At 50.5% G+C, this 14,323-nt stretch overlaps 6 protein-coding genes and 1 non-coding gene across 7 annotated transcripts; 3 read left to right on the plus strand and 4 right to left on the minus strand.

Moving 5' to 3' along the window:
* Positions 1–4,583: 4,583 nt before the first annotated feature.
* M431DRAFT_478895 (hypothetical protein) lies at positions 4,584–6,546 on the plus strand (the record flags this gene model as incomplete). The annotated part of the gene is made up of 3 exons (XM_024915720.1): positions 4,584–4,615; positions 4,713–5,092; positions 5,168–6,546. The coding sequence occupies 3 exons, from the start codon at positions 4,584–4,586 to the stop codon at positions 6,544–6,546; spliced, it is 1,791 nt and encodes a 596-aa protein (XP_024776941.1).
* An 816-nt stretch (positions 6,547–7,362) lies between these two features.
* Positions 7,363–8,359, minus strand: M431DRAFT_336511 (hypothetical protein). The gene has a single exon (XM_024914389.1). The coding sequence runs from the start codon at positions 7,995–7,997 to the stop codon at positions 7,440–7,442; it is 558 nt and encodes a 185-aa protein (XP_024776942.1). The 5' UTR covers positions 7,998–8,359; the 3' UTR covers positions 7,363–7,439.
* On the minus strand, positions 7,754–7,847 carry M431DRAFT_t63. Its single transcript has one exon. It is a non-coding gene; the product is annotated as a tRNA-Leu (tRNA).
* A 28-nt stretch (positions 8,360–8,387) lies between the features above and the next one.
* Positions 8,388–10,549, minus strand: M431DRAFT_2414 (hypothetical protein; the record flags this gene model as incomplete). Its single annotated transcript, XM_024913716.1, has 4 exons — positions 8,388–9,038; positions 9,092–9,493; positions 9,564–10,282; positions 10,363–10,549. The coding sequence occupies 4 exons, from the start codon at positions 10,547–10,549 to the stop codon at positions 8,388–8,390; spliced, it is 1,959 nt and encodes a 652-aa protein (XP_024776943.1).
* A 373-nt stretch (positions 10,550–10,922) lies between these two features.
* Positions 10,923–11,522, plus strand: M431DRAFT_504840 (hypothetical protein). Its single transcript, XM_024918529.1, has one exon. The coding sequence runs from the start codon at positions 11,084–11,086 to the stop codon at positions 11,414–11,416; it is 333 nt and encodes a 110-aa protein (XP_024776944.1). The 5' UTR covers positions 10,923–11,083; the 3' UTR covers positions 11,417–11,522.
* A 107-nt stretch (positions 11,523–11,629) lies between these two features.
* M431DRAFT_478897 (hypothetical protein) lies at positions 11,630–12,037 on the plus strand (the record flags this gene model as incomplete). The annotated part of the gene is made up of 1 exon (XM_024915721.1): positions 11,630–12,037. The coding sequence occupies one exon, from the start codon at positions 11,630–11,632 to the stop codon at positions 12,035–12,037; it is 408 nt and encodes a 135-aa protein (XP_024776945.1).
* A 728-nt stretch (positions 12,038–12,765) lies between these two features.
* Positions 12,766–13,916, minus strand: M431DRAFT_504841 (hypothetical protein). Its single transcript, XM_024918530.1, has one exon. The coding sequence runs from the start codon at positions 13,820–13,822 to the stop codon at positions 12,866–12,868; it is 957 nt and encodes a 318-aa protein (XP_024776946.1). The 5' UTR covers positions 13,823–13,916; the 3' UTR covers positions 12,766–12,865.
* Between the last annotated feature and the right edge of the window lie 407 nt (positions 13,917–14,323).

Here is a 14,323-nt window from a genome sequence, read left to right on the forward strand (position 1 = left end):
CATTATACTGGAAGGCTCTGACAGGCCAAACCGACATTTCACAGCACTTTCAACCTCACTCGAGGCTTTGCGTTCCCACCTCCACGTGGATATGAGCTTCACAGCAATTTTAGGCTTCTCTGAAGGCTTTGCACCCTCACCAGAGATGGAGAATTTCCGTCGCTGCAATATTATGGTTCGTAGGGCAGTCGTTGTAATGGCGAGTGGGCTCCTTGATGAGACGCACTTGATACGTAAATATTATGCGACCAAGATGTCTAGTGCTGTCCAATGCAAGGGCAGTGATCATTACACATTCAAGGCACACATCTGACATCGAATCAGGGTACTGTACTCGTGAAACTTCATGTCTAACTCCCTGAATGACGGAACACGTGAAATATATACACGCTAGATTTCTTATAGCTTCATGAATAGCATTAAGGCTTTTCTTCGTCAAGCGTCGAATAACACGAGACAATTCTCAGTCTGTACCTTTTTGATATCCTTTTCATCACATTTAGCGCCGCCGCCGCCGTCGTCTTCTGAGTTTCATTTTCCAACTCTGGATGCTTCTCCTCCTTGTGGCTCGCGCCTTGTTGCTTGTCCTAGCTCCGGCACTGGTGTCTTTGCCGTCGTCAATTTTCGCCTTTCGTCATTCGAGATTGTATTATGCCGAAGCCTATCATGTCGGAAACGTTGGTGTTGAAAATGTGATACCGACTTGTGAGCTACTCCCATAACTCTTTCAGCTACCCGTCTCAGGCCGTACAATCTGAGACGGAACGGAAGAAGACGGACCAAGAAGCAGAATCACTCACTTGATGGATGAACGATCAAAAGCTAGAAAGTAATAGATCAAGTTTAAGGACTTATCAAAAATATCATGGTGGACAAATGAAAAGGGGGTCTGATCCTGCCTTGCGCTTTGTCCACTTTCCCAAGATTCATTTCAGTCTCCCATTAAAGCAATTCGTAACAACCAAGTCATTCGGTACCTGCTGGGCAAGTTCTTGCTTTGCCATCAATTTTCGATCCAGAGCAATTGTCATCGCTGTCTGTCTAGTATCTACCGTGTATTCCGTTCGGTAACCGTAATAACGAAACTAATACCGGTATTAGTTTCGAAGGTGGCATTCAACAAGAGGCTATCTTTTGCCATTTATCTTAATTGTTTTGACTCATACTGATAGTATCGTTTTGGGAGAGACTCTCGTTGAATATAACCTTAGCATGTCTCGGTAAAAGTCTCGATTGTAGCAGAATTGGGAGCCAGGTCTTGAGCGCCATTCTAGCATTGAGCTCCTCGTTATTGGGGCATAGTGTCTGTTTGACTTGAGCTCAATGCATGAAAACTTTTCAGCCACTTTGTTTCCAGAGGGTCGCTAGTAACGTAGCACGTAGCTGAAGGCATTGAAAGGATTTTCTCCGGCGTCTAACATCCGCCGTGATGTTTTCGATACACTCGTGAGACTTGGTTGCGGCTTTCTCATGAGTCTCAGCAGTCGGCAAGTCATATCGTCCAACTATATCTACAATATTGCGATGAGGCAATACTACGTGTAATAAAATTGAAGAATCGTTGATAAAGCTAACAGCAGAGTGGCACCGAGCATGACACTCGACCCCATCATGACCCCCTTTTCCCCGTCTCCCCGTCCTCTTAGACTATATTCCTGTTCCACCCAGATAGTCGGACAAAGCGAGTTTGCGTCGAGGGTTTGGAGTCTCGGAGTGTTCAGACCGGGACGCTAACTCGGCGCCAGAAGAAGGATATCTCCGAATTGTCCGTGCAAACTTACATTAGTGAGTGCAAGCATTGATGCCGCCTCCAGTCATTTCCAAGTCGCTGGCTTCTGCTCAGCTCAGCCAAAACTCTTCCCTTCGTTTTCCGAACCACAATTTCCTGCCACTGTACGGAGAATCCATCTCTCACCAATGGCAGGGTAGCAGAAGTAAACAACTGGAGGCAAGGACATCACCCCACATGGGTTGCGGGAACTGACCAATACAGCCTCAGCTCACCCTCTCTTGAGGTTTCTTGTACATAATGCGATTCAACCCCAGAACCCTTAATTCCATCCTCCGCACCATCGCACAACGCGTGTGGAGGCCGTGATGAAGGGTGCGCACAGATGGAGGAGTCAGTCAAAAAGTTCCCCAAGCCTCTCCGCAAGCCCCTTGGCGAGGGCGCCGATTAGCCGTTCGATGACAACAGGTGTGAGGTGGTGCCATTGATGCCGCAGATACGCTGAATACGAAGTGTAGATTTGGTGTATAGATGTCGAAAGGACGACCACCTACTGATAATCAGCCGCAATCGCACACTGCTGTACAAGAATGTATGTAGTCAATTTGCCACTGTGTTCTAGAAGAATGATTGCAAGCATTGGTATTTCGTGCAGTAGATGTGCCGCTGTTAAACAATCCAAGTTGGCACATCATCAGATTCTTCACATGCAGCTTGCATAATGGCAGGCACTTGTACCTGACGCTAGGCAATCCGTAGCAGGTAAATGCTCGTGCTCGCGCCACCAAGACAGAAATAGGCGCCTGAACTGAGGGATTAGCAATGGTGGTGCGGTTGGATGGTGAGGAAGGCTAAGAGCAAGAGTGAGAGGCATTGTGTCAGTCACAGGCGGAACGGAGTTGACGAGACGGCTGAGCTGGCAGTCAGCCTGCCCTAGCACGGGCTTGTCGTACGTACACGGTACCTGCATAGCACGCTAAACACACACGACGCTTGTGGTACTCCCTACATGGTCGGCACATCGCCGCCCGAGGCATCGCCAAATGAATGACTCGAGGACTCTGGCGGTCTGCGCGCGTCAAAGCGCATAGCATGGCGCCTCAATGCCTAGGTTGCCGCCTGAGCTGAGCTGAAGGCCGGACATTGCAGTGCAGTCGACGTCGGGTGTCTCATCTTGAGCCTCATTTCGAGCCGTTTATGCCCGCAGTGCTCGTATTATGGTCATTGCTGATGACGATTTGCATGGCCTGAACTGATCAGGTTAATCGCCCTTCGGCTTCCTTGCCCGACAGAGGTGCTGAGGCGGCCACGAAGGGCATAGTGCACAATGAATCAAATGGATTCTTTTCCGATTCCGTCTTCCATGGATTGATCCAAATTGTTTCTGCTGTACTCGTATGTACTCGCACATGCTTCCGTACAGTAGCGCCTGGCGCCTTCTATAGCGCTGTTTGAGCGCATGGCTCGTACCGGCAGTGCTGGTGCTAGCCCGACGGTACTTGTAAATACTCCCGTCCCCTGACCTGACCTACTGTACCATTTGCCGGCCCCGAATCGAATGCAACCTGTCGACACACAAGTACCAGTCCATTCAAGTCCATTCGAGTCGCTGGTCGTGCGACATCAACTTCCCACCTCCCGTCTGTGGTCAAGACAAGCACCAGGTTGACACGTGAGAGCCCTGGCGAGTCGTCAAAGGTCCACGAATCATGCCACGGCCGGGGAAAAAAGAAAAAACCTGCTTGCTGCGAACTCGGCATCGCGGTTACGCTTATTGAGGATTGAGTTTTGTGCATGCTTCAAGGTTCGGTTCTTTTATTCCCTTGCCGGCACCTTCCCAGGCCAGTGGCTGCGCTCTTCCAAAAACGCGCATCTCGGTCGCCCCCTCCGCGCGCTGATTCGCCCCAGGCAAGTGGCCCCTGGCGGCGCTAGGCAAATGCCCTGGGCCACTATCTGCAAGCCTTTGCGTCGGTGCATCAGGCCCTACAAGCCGCTATCCTTAGACTGCTAGAACACACAACGAACCGTTCAACTGCATCTCCGGCCAATTTCCATCCAACAAGCAGCGACGATGAACCCCGACCCGCAAATGTTCCTAACTTCTAACTAATCGGCACGCCACATGCCGGTGGCTTGGAAGCAGCGGCGGCCACGGAGTTGCCAGGCATGGCTTTTTTTCTTGGCGGGCAACTCGCGTGGCCCTCCTGCTCGTTTCGGGCCTTTAGGCTGTGGACCTCGATCTGAGAGAGAATCAACCACAGACAAGGAAAAAGGCAAAAGACAAACGGAGCAAGGGAGGCCCCTGACCACCAGCCGGCTGCTTGTGGCCTAGCTCAACCAGGTCTTTGCCGTTCAATGGGGCTGATGGCGAGGGACCGCATCTCAGTTACACGAATCACAGCCTCTGTCTCTTCCTATGACGATTGACGGTCTCGGATAACTGCCAAAGTCAGCGCCCTCGCCGCGTGGGTGTACAGGCTTGCTGGAAATTAAAACTACATGGACTGGCCCGTGGGGAAGAAGCACGAAGCGAGACGACCGCGGCCTGGCTAGGGCCAAAAGAAGTTGGGGGGCAGCTCTGTATCTCTCTCGTCCCCGTCCTGAGACTGCGAAAGCTGGGTGGCGGACAACGTTGTATCTGAAGACTGGAGACTGGAGAGAGTGGACTGTTGGAGACTGGAGTGCCCCAAAATCCTTTAAATCGTGGCATCCCACCCTCGTCTGCGCGGTTTACTCTTCTCCTTCTCCTCTTGTTCTTCCTTTGCTCACTTCCTGGCTGGTCTTGTCGTTTCTTGAAAGGGCCTGCCTTGGGTTTGGAACAGTAGAGGTGCAGACGAATAGTCAGATTGCAATCATGGCCAACAACCACGAAGATACCGTTGCTGAGTATGTCTCTATGGAGGGACTGAAGATTCTTTCTTCTTCATCTTCTTCTCCTATTTCTCACCGTCTAGCCTTGTACTTACACATCTTTCCTTGACAGGCTCCACGAGGAGTTCAACGAGCGTGTCCCCCACGGCGAGACTCGCGATCTCGCCGGAGGCTTCATTGCTTCCGACCCTGATGAGAAGAAGGACTTTAGCTCCTCACCGGAGAGTGCCGAGGAGGGCAACACCGCCGATGGCGAGGAGCCCAATGACTTTGAGAAGCGGACGCTGCGCCGTGTTGGCGAGAACCTGCCTGCCTCTGCTTTCCTCATCGCCATTGTCGAGCTTATGGAGCGTTTCACCTACTACGGTGCCTCGGGTCTTTTCCAAAACTACATTAGCAACGACAAGAGCGACACCACCGATGCTCCTGGACTGGGTATGGGTGGCCAGGCCGCCACTGGTCTGAACCTGTTCTTCCAATGGTTTTGCTATGGTATGTCAAACAATGAGCCTCCATCAGCTACATCGAGGAGGAGCGTTTGCTAACTTAGGATTTTTTCTTGTGTAGTGACTCCTATTCTCGGTGCCATCATCTCTGATCAGTACTTGGGCAAGTACAAGGCCATCATGCTCTTCTGCGGTGTCTACTGGGTCGGTCTCGTCATCCTGTGGACGACTTCTCTGCCTGCGGCGCACGCTGCCAATGCCGGTCTGCCTGGATACATTGTTGCTATTATCATTATTGGTTTCGGTACCGGCGGTATCAAGTCCAACATCGCCCCCCTGATTGCCGACCAGTACCAGCGCCGAACCATGGCTATCCGAACAGAAAAGTCTGGCGAGCGAATCATCATCGACCCTGCCATTACCTACCAGCGCATCTATATGATTTTCTACTGGTGCATCAACCTAGGTTCTCTCTCCCTCATCGCCACCCCCTTCATGGAAAAGTACTGCGGCTTCTGGACTGCCTTCCTCATGTGCTTCCTCATGTTCAACGTGGGCATCTTCATCCTCGTCATCCGCCGCAAGTCATACATTATCCACCCCCCGCAGGGCTCCATCATCACCGACGCCTTCAAGGCCCTCGGCATGATGATTGCCAGCCGCAACATGGATGCCGCCAAGCCTTCATGGCGCGCTGCCCACGGCAAGACCAAGCCTGTTGTCTGGAACGACCACTTCGTCGAGGAGCTGAAGCGTGCCATCCGTGCCTGCAAGGTCTTTGTCTTTTACCCCATCTTCTGGGTTGGCTACGGTCAATTCTCCACAAACTTTGTCACCCAGGCCGGCCAGATGAACGGCCACGGCATGCCCAACGACTTTATGCAGAACTTTGATTCCATCTCGATTCTCATCTTCACCCCCCTCCTCGAGATGCTCGTGTACCCCGCCCTGCGCAAGGCTGGCATCAAGATCCGACCTATTGCCCGTATAACCCTCGGTTTCGTCTGGATCTCCATGTGCCTTGGCTATGCTGCCATTGTCCAGCACCTCATCTACAACGCCGGCCCTTGCTACAAGAGCCCCCTTGAGTGTGACGCCGCCAACGTCGATGGCAAGACTCTGCCCAACAACGTGCACATTGCCGTTCAGGCTCCTGCCTACGTCTTTGTCGGTCTGGCTGAAATCTTCATTTCCGTCACCGGTCTCGAGTACGCCTACACCAAGGCTCCCCCCAGCATGAAGTCGTTTGTCCAGAGTTTGTACCTCTTCACCAACGCCTTTGGCTCTGCCATCTCCGAGGCCCTGGTGTCCGTGTCCAAGGACCCTGAGTTCATCTGGATGTACACTGGTGTTGCCGGAGCCAGTATCGTCACTGCCTTTGTCTTCTTCGCCTTGTTCCACCACTACGACAAGATTGAGGACGAGTCATTCGAGCTCGACCGCGAGGCGCCCGTCCTTCCTCCCACCAAGGAGGTTGAGGCCGAGGCTGATGCTAACTAATTGCGGAGAGGCGGAGTTTTGTGTATAGTGTACAGTAATGGAGCGGATGTAGATACCACGCGTTTAATGTATTCTAATGACTTTTTACAAACAAAAATATCAATATTCACAGCATGTTTACAAGCATTGTTCATACCCACTGATAAGAGAGAGAGAGCTGTGATGACCTGACTCTTGCTCCTGTCTGGGTGGAAACCTATTAGCTCATGGGTTTCTCCTAGCTCGACGCCAGTGTGCTAGCCTTTCTCGAATTCTTCCATGCATAATTTTTCTCTTCTTGTTAACGTTGTCGTATAAAATAGCGCCACGCCACTTTCACGGGCTGGGGGTCCACTCGGATCATCAGACGACGATTCTGGACTCTTTTTTTTCTCGGGAAGAGATGATTCATTCTACCACTCGTAGGCAGCCGATTACGGAGAACTATAGTAGCCTTTTTATTCTTTGAGAAACTGAAAAAAAAAAGGGCCTAGAATTGTGCCTGTGTTTTCACACGCCGTAGATCGAAATACCCGAGCGTGCTAAGGTTTTATACCCAGTTTTATCTCCGTAGCGCCAAAGAAAAAAAAAATCGAGAAAATTGTCCGAAAATCCGCGCCAAAAAATCAAACTTGTGCGTAAGCCAAGGAGGAATTGCCGGCGAGGTGCCGATGGGAACGTGGCCAAGACGGCACCGCCCGGCCGCACTGTCGGATATAGCGAGGTACCTTGGTACTTTCTACGGTAGCGGTCATCTTTTGTGGGATTTCTTTTTTTTTTTTTTTTTTTTTTTTTTTTTTTTTNTTTACTCCGTACTCCGTGCTCACTCCGTATTAGGGACGTTGGATTTTTTGGGGGTTCCTGTGGGAAGATGTGCAAAGTTCGCCGCTTTCGTGCCATTTTGTTTTTCGCCTCTATCTATGAAAGTTGTAATATTGCAAAGTGACTCGACTGTCCATTGATAACGTGCAAAAAAGAATGTTTCGCAGGATAGCAAAAAAGGAGACAGTGTGACAAAAACAATTACTCGCAATTTCCAGCGTCCCACGAACCCCCCACCAAGCAAGGGGAATGTAAGCAGAGAGTGGGCGCAAGAATGTCAACCACAAAAAAGACGAGACAAGAAAAACACCCGACGCCAAAACAGAAAAACTTCTGCTCCGCCATTCGCAACTTGTACTCTGTTCGGTAAAGGGGGTTGGACAACAAGAGAAACCAGCAAAAAGAATGACACCTGAGGGATTCGAACCCTCGCCTATTACTAGACCGCGAAGCAAGATAAATCCTGAACACGGCGCCTTAGACCACTCGGCCAAAGTGCCTTTTTCTTGTTGTTTGTTGTTGAAGTGTGGTGATGTTAGTTGTCTACATACAGGGTTGACCAACTGTTGGTGTTGAGTTGTGGCAGTACAAGAGGCAGGTACGCGGGTAGGCGGGTACGTACCAAGTACAGAGTTTGGAAGCCTTGACATATCCAAGTCCAATTATTGTTGTAGGAAGGGCTGCGGGACACAGAATTTGTATGTTATCCTGGTTATTTACACTCGGCCAAAGTGCCTGTTTCTGTTGCTGAATGCCGTAGTGGCGGACATGTAAGTACAGAGTTGAGACCTTTGGATGTCGACCATGTTGAGAGTTGTGACGCAAACAACTTGGGTATGCATCAGGTACTGAGTTTGTAAGTTGCCGTGTAACTCTGTTTTACTTGCAAATGAACATCTACTATTCGACTTAATAGTAATCAAGCAATACATTGTCCATCAAAGAAATGTCAATTTATCCTGTTGCCAATATCCATCTATAATCCAACATTGTGACATGCCAATCTTGTGCCATTCACATACAAAACCAAACAAATGATTCTAAAATGTCATATCATCATCATCAACACCATCGTCAGCAGCAGCAGCAGCAGCGCCACCGCCACCAACACCGGCATCATCATCATCAACAACAACTTTGAGCGTAGAAAACCCTCGCTTCTGCCAAGAAACAAGCGTGCCGCGCATTGGGTAACATTGCCAATTCCTTTCCGAGTGCATGTGCTCCGCTTGCCCATCAACTCTGACTCTAATACTCCAGCGGGAAAAGCCCGACTTCCGCCCAATGCAAAGGCCTACGGGCCTCTCATAGGCCCGCTCTACATCAAGGCCAACTCGGCACTCTCCAACAGCTCTTTGCCCACCGTCTTCATATTCTAGCAAAAGGCCTCGGCAGATGCCAGCATCTTCGTCCGTGAAAAGTCGAAGACGTGCAACGTGCTCCAGCGGTGCCCACGACAAGCATCCTCCGTGACTATATGGCACCACAGTCTGCCTAAAGGGCAGTCTGAAAGGCCGGTCTGGTGTTTGGTTCCCATCGGCTTCTGCGTCCAGTGTGATAACGCTGCCGGACTGTGATAGACCGCAAATAAGCTGCAGTTTGGTGCTTGCCGCCCACACCGTCTGGGTGCGGTTGGGATACCGGTCATACTGGATGCCAACCATAACATCGCCGGCCTTCTCAAATCGAAACTGCAACAAGTTAGACTAGACAATAAGACGCTAATAGAAGCATAGATCCGTACCAAGACCTTGAGATTCGTGTCGGATTCGTGTTCAATCCCAAAACAAATCAATCGGTCGTTATGTGAAAACGGCACATAGTTCCAAACCCCAGCCCAGTCTTGTGGGTAGAGGAGCTTATCGAATGTTGACCTGGCAGAAGGTTCCTTGGGTGTGTGCGCATGCATAAAGAACTGGGGCCCTGCCGGCCTAGGTGAAGCATAGTGATTTGCCCAGGTCAAGAAAAATGTAATTCCTGATATCTTTGACCCGTCAATGGTTGCAAATTGCATGACACTGGCATGACTGGGCCGCCCGGCTGTTGGGCTTAGCAAATGCTCTACAACCGGAGGTGAGGGTGTATCCCAGGGAAGAAGAGATAATGCTTTTCCATCTCCCCAGTGTCTTAGGCGCGCTAATCCTGACTATATTGTATGGTCGTTAGCCTGAAAGGTGACAAGCATAGTTGATCTGGGGCGGTTATTAGTGAGTTACCTGAAATTGCACCTGAACGTGCTTTAGCGTTTCTTGACTCTCCACAATATACAATTCAGTATCCGATGGCTGTGAAAGCGCTTCGGGCCTTTTCGCAAGCCTCTCGATGCGACTGATTCCCTGAGAGTCAATGATGATTCGAATGACAGGCGGAAGAACTTCCTCCTCCTTCGCCGGGCCTTGGCCTCGCTCCCAATGAGCAACCTTGGCAATGGGCATTGTGAATTGCTCATCCAAAGGCCGGCGGCTCGAATCAGAAGCTAGCGATACAACAGAGTAATAGCGAGTAAGAGCGCATGGCTGGGTGATCAACTCTTCAAACACCAGGCGCTTGAGCTCCATCGGCATCAGTTCCAACTGCGGTAGATTGCATGCTATCGCCGCCAGCCGTATCAAACTAGTAACATCAGATTTGACGGTCAATATGAATTTCGGCGCACCCTCCCAAGGGCTTCTCCAGCGTCCCGCAAGCAACAGCCGGGGCGCCACCTGGTCATCTGGGCAGTTGCGTCGGAACAGATTAAAACACTCAGTGTGTAGCGTGGCACTCTCGAGGTGGTTGGGCTTAACACGCGTACCAAAGGGATCCCAGTTGAAGAAAGGTCTACGAACCGCCCGCATGTCAGACCCATCATCTTCGTCTTCGTCTTCGTCTTCATGAGCCGGATATTCTTGCGAGGAAACGACTCTGACGTCGCCATCTTTCTCATCCAGGAAGACTGCATTCAGCCGATCAGCGAAAAACCCCCACCAACCAACGGACATGGGAGAGGGGAACAGAACAGTTGGTTCAACTTACCAGATACAAACGACTCTCCACTGTTCATCGGCTCCCCACAAGCTCTGCACCATTTCTCCAGACTGACGACGCACGCACCCGGTCTCAATTCCGGTGGAATACTAATACTGGGGACGGTGCCCCCCGGGGATGCGGGGAGGGGACGTGCGAACTCCCAGTCGTCTATGTTAAAGTCCTCCTCATCCATGACTGCCGAGACTTTGTGGAGATGCAATGCTTGATGGCGCCGATGCCTTGATGCCTCTGCTGATCGAGGATGGATGAAGGATGGAAACTTAAGGGACCGGGTGCCTGGCCAAGGGCTGCGCTAGGCGGTTCCAGAGGCTTATGTTGCTGGATCCGACGTAGTGCGCTCCACTGAATAAGACGCCGCCCGCAACGTGGTTTGCTGTATCGGGCAAATTGGTGCCTGAAGCCCACTCGAGATCTGGATCTGACAGGGCATCAAAGCTTGTCTGACAGGGCAGAGTGCATCCATCAGAAATATTACGTAGGGAACTGGAGTTCTTACTATCCATCGACTAATATAGGGAGCGGCTATTCAGCGATCGGGTCTCAAACTTGGAGCTGCCTAGTGAAAACTACCAGACACTAGAGGAGCATATGGTCCTAAGCTACATCCGAATGGGACTCACAGAGGGAAGACGAGCGTGAGGGACCCCGCCCGACAATCAGACCTGACCCGGTGGTCGAGGGCGCGTATGTTGGCTGGTCCTCATACATGCATGGAGCTGCCTTCCTAAAGCCTGCACGAAGAGGAGACAACCCCAACACCCTCGCTCACGTTGCCAGCGCCTCATTCGAAGGCAATGAATTCAAGATGGAACCTTTGGGAAGCGTCACAGGCCGGCAGACTATCCTGCACCATTCTCTCTTAGTCCGCGGCAATCTGATCCCCCTAAAGATGTTTGTCAACAATAATGGCACCTTCTCCGAGCTGTTTAGAGGTGGGCACTATACCCTGGAAGAGATACGCAGGCAGTCCGTCGAAACTCTGAAGGCCCTCTCAATGTACATAGTGGCAGATACCACATGTAAAGTAATGCAGGGATAGGATGTAGCAGGTACTAGAAAAATATAGCGATAATGGCAGATACTAGAGAAAGATGGCCATAGTAGCAGATGCTCCAGGAACCGGGCATCTACTACCTTAGCAAGAGAAGAAAAGACTCGATATACTAATGTGAAACTAAAATGAATGCTTTCAGTGACAGTGTCTTTGTGTGGCTGGATCAGCCATCACAGCCATCACCGCCCGCCACGCGACATGTCCGGCTGGTACCATCAGAGCTACAGCCACAGCCACAGCCACAGCCACGGGGGAAGAAGCCTCAACGGGCATATACTACCAACATCTACCTACTGGAAGCAGGCGACCAATATGACTGCCGCAGATCAGGAGGAATACAACGATCTGCTCCAGAGCGAATCTTTCATCGTCAAAGGAGCAGCTCTCAAAGCCCCAAGCAACCACCAAGTCTACAAGGATTGTGACGTCCAAGCCAGCTGGGCAAAAATACATCTTCCTCATGGCTCTCTACGAAAACAAGGAACCGAAGGTCCTCCAAGGCCGCCTCCAGAAAGAGTTCATTTCGCTGGGGGTCGCCGACTTCACCCAAAGATACCGCGAGTATCGCCCACTCACCAAGTCGACCAAGAAGAGAAAGAGTGGTGACGCGGTCCCTCCTCTTCCGATGACTCAGCCACAGACGGTGGTCGACCACTGTAGGTACCTAATGCAGTTATTGACCGACCTTTAAGCAGTTTGAAATGAGCTGCAGGGTGGGGATGCTATGTCACTTCAATCGTGACTTCAAGGAGGATGCGATTGGCTTTCACTTCCGACATATTGATGGACCAGATCGACAGTATGTGTTGCATGATGCCCGTCTGAAAAGCGGGAATTCCCAAGTAAAAATCTTTGACTGGTCTCTTGGAGGCATGTTCCGGTGCAGACTTGTCGAGGCTCCCTGTTATGGGAAGACTTTTCATACTTTCCCGCAATTGACCAGACAGTTAGAAGGAGCAAGACATTTAGTAAGTAGCAATTTAACAACTCACTCCACGTCGTAGTACAGCAATGACGTAGGGGCATGTAGCGTAAAGTTTAGCAGGTATTCGAGCCTCCTCGCTCCAGCTGATCTTTTATGTTGTTATATATACATATATACGTCGGAAAGTTTTATGTACCGAGATCCTTTCCGGCGCGGTGCTCAGCAAGGTAATTAGTAATTGTAGCTGTATTTGGAAAAAGATTGTAGATTTAAAGAATTGACCGCCAATTGACCAAGTACCTAACATACAACATTGAGTATTCTGGCTCAAGAAACTCATTTACATATATTTCACAGCCTATAGATGATCCGTAAATTTATTACATAGACATTAGAAGCAAAGTGTATACTCAGTGAATACGTGATAATATTTTATTTAAGGTATAGACTCGACATAATACGTCCAGTATATCCCGTGATACCTTCCCCTAAAGATGTGACAGACTTAATCAAGTTTCCTTTCCAAATGCCGGAAACGGGGGCGCCGTAGTCCCATCACACGAATATCGCACAACATACGGGCTAAACGTTTCCTGATTGCTCACAATGACTTGTCCGCTCGGAGCCGTAATGTTGAAGTTGAAACCTCCGCCATACTGCGCCTGTCCATAGAAGAAGCGGATGGGCACATACGTATTGGCCGGGATGTCGAATTTGTAGCTAGCTTTGCCGGCGATATGGTCTGGTTGATCGTAACGGGCCTTTGCAACAGCATTATCGTCTGTCCAGCCAGAGTAGGCGTTTGCACCGGTCCATAGATAAACAGCGTCGTTTGCATAGGGGATGTCGACGCTATATGTGCCGGCCTCGCAGGCGTAGATGTAGGCGTGGTGGTTCAGGGCAAAGAAGTCAAGATTAAAGTTTCTGCTGGAATCGTAGATGGGGCCAGCTGTCCCAGTGTCCTGATAAAGACCGCCAACATATGAAGTTGTGCCGACATAAATGGGGGTTGTCTTCTTGTAAGAGTCTGGATGGAAGGTAGAGTATGTCGTGTCGGTATTACGAGCCGAGTTATTGTAGTACGCCCAGTCAAACCCAAGGTTGTTACACGATGGGGGAGGTGGACACTGTGTCGGGCAGCTTGGGGGTGTAATTGTGGGAGTGACAGTGGTGGTAGTGGTAGACGTTTCTGTCTGGGTGACCGTCTCCGTGTCGGTGACTGTACAGATCTCTGTCTTGGTCTCCGTCTTGGTGCCTCCGCCCAGAGTAATCGTCAACAGGGCCTTCCACGATGTGACTGTCTTGGTCTCTGTCTGTGTTACTGTTTGGCTTGGGTCACAGGTGGGAGTCGGATATGTGCGGGCATCTAGCTGGCCGGCAGGGACGGCGATGGCATGAGCGTTGCCAACACCAGCCATCGCGGCTGATGCCACGAGGGCCTGAACCAGTGTCTTGTGTACAGACATGGCAATTGTGAAAGCTGTTGGTTGATAGAGCTAGTAGACTGATGAACTGAAAGTGAAGACAGAGTTGACAAGAATTGTTCTACCAACTATTACATCTCTATTTATACTCTCATCGCAGCACTGTTACCTGTATGATAGTACTGGGACTGTAGAAGACCAAACTGTAGTCTATGTGGCCATGATCTCATTACGAAGACCTCATTTGCCGATTTTCCCACCGTAATTTCCACTCGTCCTATGTCTCAAGATGGAAAAGGGCAAAGCTGCCATGCAATAAACCAGCTGAGTCGCAGGCAGAGACAACAAAAAAGCACCGCTAACCAGCATTACCGTTGGGAGCTACAAAGCTGAAATGCACCTGGGCAGAGCTAGCGGCAGGGGTAAGTACATGACAGCGTCGTATTCACAGTTGAAAGAGGATAAACTCAATCTCTCCCCGGCCATCTCGGTGTTTAGGCCATTGATGGCATCGTGATGGTTACTTTCGTATCCATGCAATTG

Source organism: Trichoderma harzianum (assembly GCF_003025095.1).
Source record: "Trichoderma harzianum CBS 226.95 unplaced genomic scaffold M431scaffold_3, whole genome shotgun sequence".
Classification (NCBI taxonomy): domain Eukaryota; kingdom Fungi; phylum Ascomycota; class Sordariomycetes; order Hypocreales; family Hypocreaceae; genus Trichoderma; species Trichoderma harzianum.